The 5,748-nt window shown below is 56.6% G+C and overlaps 1 protein-coding gene across 1 annotated transcript; it reads right to left on the reverse strand.

Moving 5' to 3' along the window:
* Positions 1-2,962: 2,962 nt before the first annotated feature.
* On the reverse strand, positions 2,963-3,700 carry LOC121404631 (mucin-7-like). Its single transcript, XM_041594434.1, has one exon. It carries the CDS (start codon positions 3,698-3,700, stop codon positions 2,963-2,965), a length of 738 nt encoding a protein of 245 aa, XP_041450368.1.
* Between the last annotated feature and the right edge of the window lie 2,048 nt (positions 3,701-5,748).

The raw sequence follows: 5,748 nt of genomic DNA on the forward strand, positions 1-5,748 counted from the left end.
GCATCAGTCGCTGGGGGAACAGGGTAAGGGGAAGGAGAGTAGGCGCAGAGACCCTCCCAAAGATACCTGGGCAGTCGCGGGTGGCACTTCGGGGAAGGTACAGGTCTGCGGGGGGAAGTGAAACAGCCATAGATAGCCAGAGGATGCCTGGGCAGTCGCCGGGCGGCACCCCCGGGAAACTATAGGGTAAGGGGAAGGAAAACATGCACAGATCGACAGAGGATGCCTGGGCAATCGCCAAGCGGCACCTCTGGGAAAACTACTGGGCAAGGGGGGGAAACACGCACCGATCGACAGATGAAGACGCGCTGGTAGTTATTTAAGTTCCATTTTTATTTTATCTCTTCTTCTTCTTCTTCCTCTTCTCCTGCCTAACCGCACCGCTCGCCAGCCATCTTCCTCACGACGGTGAGACTTGCTCACCCTTTCCTAGCTCGCCGTCAAAATCTGTCTTCTTCTTCGTCTTCTTGGCTGCTTCCACTGGCACGTCCGTTCAGCTCGCTGGTCTGGAATATATCTCCCCCCGTTTTCCATGTGCTTGCGATCTTATAAACCCACCCTTGTGGTGCTGGTGATTGAGCTTTCGCTCTCTGCTCTCCCGCTCTCTGTGCTGATGCTGGTGGTAGAGCTTTCGCTCTCTGCTCTCCCGCTCTCTCTGTACAGATGTTGGTTGGTTGAGGTTCGTGTCTCCACTCTGTACTGATGTTGGTGGTTGAGGTTCATGTCTCAACTCTGGAGCTTTTATCAGTGCTATCAGTGATGCCCGAGCGATCACTGTGCTTTTCCCTCCTATCTAAGTCACGACCGAGCAAGTACTTAAACTAATTTTGATTAATGCCATAGCTTAACTACTAACAAATGCCGTCACTTAACCTAATAATGAAAATAAAACATAAAAATAACAAAATAATAGTAAATAATAATAAGAGATCCTTCATGGTGAAAAAATAATGTGGGGGAGCGTCTGCTCCTTCACACGCCCTCCTCACTTCGGGGGGTCCGAATAGTAACGGTGACAGCGTGGCGTCGCGTTATTTTGATGCGGAAGCAGTGTCCGTCGTGTACCTCCAGTCGCCTTACCCCTGACCGGGCCGTGGCCTTGCGCAGATAGACCGTGATGTTGCTGATCAGGTCTAATGGCAACTGTCGGTCCGACGTGTTGATCCGCCACTCCACTGGTGCTTCTGCCCAGCCTGCCTCGTCCTGTACCACCGCTACTCCCGGGTGGAGTCGAACTAGCTGCAGTAAGTCGGCATGTTCCTCGAACGACAGTGGAATGCTGCAGTCCGATTCTGCCGGCTCTTCTCCGAAAAGTGGTGGTAATAGCTCTTCTTGGGCTACGGGTGGGGGAGTGTCACTGGTTGGCGGTAGCAATGGAGCGTCACCTTGGGGTGCGAAGCTCAGGCTCATCAGTGACACTACGTCAGACTCTGGCGATGGTGCGTCGTGACGAAGCTCCGCTTCTTTTCCCGGGTCGCTGTGTCCGGCTGTGGCCGCGTAGCGGGAGCCTTCTTCCTGGGGCTCTGTGACTGCTCTCTCTCCACCGAATTCGGCCTGCCTGGGGTTCACCAGGTCCCATTCTGCCCAAAGAGGGAATTCCCAATCGACTGGCGGGGGCGAGGTGACGGTACTGTCACTTGGGGCAACGGTGCTTCCTTGGTAGCCAGAGTCGATCGTGCCCATCAGGGTGGAAACCGGACTGCCTTGACTACGTAGGATCGTGTCCTGATCATCGGTGTCCGTGGTCACGTTTTCGTCGTCGACAGCGGGACCATAGGCCCCGAACAAACGACGGTTCAAGGCGGCGACGTTGTGATTGGGGGGTAGTCGGACGCCATTAGTCGCGAAGCGGCCGTCGGGCTCTCTCTCTTCTTCTGCCTCTGCTTCCTGCTCGCTACACTCGGATATATCCGAGTAGTGGGGACCTTCCTCTCGGGGACCTGCGACTACTTCCTCGTTCCCGGGCGGGTCATCCGGTTGAGGGCTCACTAGGTCCCATAATCTCCAACCGTCGGGTTCCCAATCGGCTGGCTGGGGTGAGGTAACGGGGCTGCAACTTGAGGCAGCGTTGCGTGTTGGCGTATTTTCGACATCTGAAAGGGTCGAAACCAGACGGCCCTGGCCACGCGGGGTCGTGTCTTGATCTTCGTGGACTGTGGTTGGTCGTCGGCCCCCAGCTGTCGCGGAGCAGTCGTCAACCTGCTCTCCTTTCTCTGCCTCTGCGTTATGGACCACTGGCGGCTGTTGCTCAAGCCATTCTGATACGGCGGCCAATCGCTGGTCCTGGGGGATTCGCTGGTAGTCGGCGAAGGCTTCTTGCTCCATTCGAAAGCAATCTGGTACTGGATAGCCCGATGGTCCATATGGGGTGTAGCCACGACTGGTTGTTGTAGCGTTGTCCCGCGTCGTGTTGGCCGTCCTGCCCCTTGCTTGTTGCCTCCGTTGGAACGCCTGGTTGTGTCTCCACGTGCTTCTAGGGGTCGGCCCGCTCTCTCGTTATGTCGACGCTTCATGTTCGTCCGCCTAAGGAGTAAACCCCTAGCGGTTACTACCTGCCTGTCTTATATGAATGAAATTGGTACCCTCCCCCTATCCTGCTTGAGCGGTGCTGGTGAGAAGGTTAATACATTGGTTCTAAATCTAATCCCTTAAGGGGATATATACGTATGACAGCTTACGGCTTGTGGATTTGCCCTTTTGGGGCGAAGACGTTAAGACAGCGCGCTACCGCAAGTGGCCCTTGTGGATCGGTGATCATGCTGGTGTCTTCGGTGTCGTCTCAGTTTGGTTCGTCGTGCATTGTCTTCGGAGTAGGTCGACTGGCCCTGGTAGTGTCCAGCGGTGTCGCAGCCGCCTTCGCTGAAGTTTCAAAGTTTCTGGCGTTGTGTAAATTGGACTGGTGGGTGTATGAACTAGCCCTGGAGTGCCCAGCGGTGTCGTAGTTGTCTTCCCCGCAGTCCCGTTACTCCTGCTTACGTCTGACGTTGATTTGTCGGCAGACGGACTGGCCCTGGGTGCATCCAGCGGTGTCGCAGTCGTCTCCGTCGAAGTTCCGGGATTCCTGTGTGTGTCTGGCATTGCGTTGCTGGCAGACGGACTGGCCCTGGTGCATCAGCGGTGTCGCAGTCGTCTCCGTCGAAGTTCCCGGATTCCTGTGTGTGTCTGGCATTGCGTTGCTGGCAGACGGACTGGCCCTGGGTGCATCCAGCGGTGTCGCAGTCGTCTCCGTCGAAGTTCCCGGATTCCTGTGTGTGTCTGGCATTGCGTTGCTGGCAGACGGACTGGCCCTGGGTGCATCCAGCGGTGTCGCAGTCGTCTCCGTCGAAGTTCCCGGATTCCCGTGTGTGTCGGCTTGTTGTGGCAGGGCTGCCTGGCGCGGTGTCGCAGTCGTCTCCGTCGAGTTCCCGGATTCCGTGTGTGTCGGCTGCGTGTGGCGCGGCTGGCCCGGTCTCCGCGGTGTCAGTCGCTCCGTGTTCCTCCGGCTCCGCGGTGTCGCGTCTCTTCCCGGATTCCCGTGTGTGTCTGGCATTGCGTTGCTGGCAGACGGACTGGCCCTGGGTGCATCCAGCGGTGTCGCAGTCGTCTCCGTCGAAGTTCCGTGATTCTTGTGTCTGGCTTGGTCGAATCCTGTTGTGTCTGGGCTGCGGGGTCTGGATTGAGCGTTGCTTGGCGTAGAATGGTCCAATTGTGTCGTAGTCATTGTCCTAGTGGTAGTTGTGGGGTTGGTACAGGAACTAGCATTAGCTATAGAAGGTTTGAGTGGAGAAGGGTCGTCACGGAAGGTCACGGTGCGCGGCGTTGTCGGCTGTAACGGGCTGGTTTCCCGAGTCAACTGTAACTATGCTCGCCCGCATTGTATTATGGCCTTGATGTTCCCATAGGAAATCCACTGTAAACCCATCTGACCTTTGTAATCGCTGCTCCTTGTATTCATGATCGATGGTCTTTTAGTCCCGTGTGCGTTGTGTCTCCAGTTGAGGCTGCTTACTGACTTCTGGCTATCCTGATCGTTGCTGGTCTGCTGGTGTTCCTGGTCGTCGCTGCTCCTTGTGCTCGATGGTCTTTTAGTCCCGTGTGCGTTGTGTCTCCAGTTGAGGCTGCTTACTGACTTCTGGCTATCCTGATCGTTGCTGGTCTGCTGGTGATCCTGGTCGTCGCTGCTCCTTGTGCTCGATTGATGGTCTTTACTGTGCGTTGTGTCTCCGTGAGGCTGCTACTGGACTGCCTGGTTCTGGCTCGGTGTCCGAGTCCGTGTTTGGCCTCCCGCTGACTGCGTCTCTGCCGCTGGCTGCGTTTCTGCCGCTGACTGTGTCTCTGCTGCTGACTGGTGTTTCTGCTGCTGCTGACTGCGTGCTGATGCCTCTGCTGCTGACTGTGTTCGCTGCTGACCCCTGCTGCTGACTTCGCCTCTGCTGCTGACTGTGTTTCTGCTGCTGACTGCGCCTCTGCTGCTGACTGCGCCTCTGCTGCTGACTGCGCCTCGAGAGGTTAGGGAAGCCAGGCTCGACCGTACGTGAAAATTTGGGCAACTTTACGTGCGGTTAGCAACGACAGCGACAATACAATCATTCTACTCCTATCAACGTCGACCGACCCCGCCGCTGCGCGTCCGGCACGCTGGCATGACTGCCACGCGGCCACTGGAAGAACCTGATTCAACTGGCTGGAACCCCCCGTTCTTTCCCTTCTAGCTCACTAACACACCCCTTGGCCACTCAAAACACCTCGGAAGTCTCGGAGTCCCTGCTCGGGCGCCATCTGTAAGGATGCGATCTAGGCTGGGGTATAACTCTCAGTCAAGCCAGGGTCGAAATTACAGCCATATAATTTGCCGGGACTCCGAGTCATGAGTGGCCATGGGACGGAGATTTCGTCTCGGGGATGCCAAGGCCAAGGGAAACGTACGAAGGGGGTAGAACGGTGAGATCTTCTGTAGAGTGCCTGGGCAGTCGCGGGCGGCACCTAAGGGAAGCTACAGGGCAAGGGGAAGGAGAGTTGGCGCAGAGACCCTCCGTGGCTCGGGCGGGAGGAGAGAGGCGCAGGCCCCCCAAAGTACTGGCAGTGCGGGCGGCTGGGGAGGTCAGGTCTGCGGGGGAAGTGAAACAGCCATAGATAGCCAGAGGATGCCTGGGCAGTCGCGGGGCAGCACCCGGGGAAACTACAGGGCAAGGGGAAGGAGAGCGCCCGCGTGGGGAGAAACACATAGATGCAGAGGATGCCTGGGCAATCGCCGGGCGGCACCTCTGGAAAAACTACAGGGCAAGGGGGGGAAACACGCACCGATCGACAGATGAAGACGCGCTGGTAGTTATTTAAGTTCCATTTTTATTTTATCTCTTCTTCTTCTTCTTCCTCTTCTCCTGCCTAACCGCACCGCTCGCCAGCCATCTTCCTCACGACGGTGAGACTTGCTCACCCTTTCCTAGCTCGCCGTCAAAATCTGTCTTCTTCTTCGTCTTCTTGGCTGCTTCCACTGGCACGTCCGTTCAGCTCGCTGGTCTGGAATATATCTCCCCCCGTTTTCCATGTGCTTGCGATCTTATAAACCCACCCTTGTGGTGCTGGTGATTGAGCTTTCGCTCTCTGCTCTCCCGCTCTCTGTGCTGATGCTGGTGGTAGAGCTTTCGCTCTCTGCTCTCCCGCTCTCTCTGTACAGATGTTGGTTGGTTGAGGTTCGTGTCTCCACTCTGTACTGATGTTGGTGGTTGAGGTTCATGTCTCAACTCTGGAGCTTTTATCAGTGCTATC

This window comes from Drosophila obscura, unplaced genomic scaffold (assembly GCF_018151105.1).
Source record: "Drosophila obscura isolate BZ-5 IFL unplaced genomic scaffold, ASM1815110v1 contig_27, whole genome shotgun sequence".
NCBI classification, from domain to species: domain Eukaryota; kingdom Metazoa; phylum Arthropoda; class Insecta; order Diptera; family Drosophilidae; genus Drosophila; species Drosophila obscura.

What these genes read in the sequence shown, in the direction of transcription:
- LOC121404631 (XM_041594434.1), bottom strand. Translation starts at nt 3,700, where the DNA reads ATGACTACGACACAATTGGACCATTCTACGCCAAGCAACGCTCAATCC.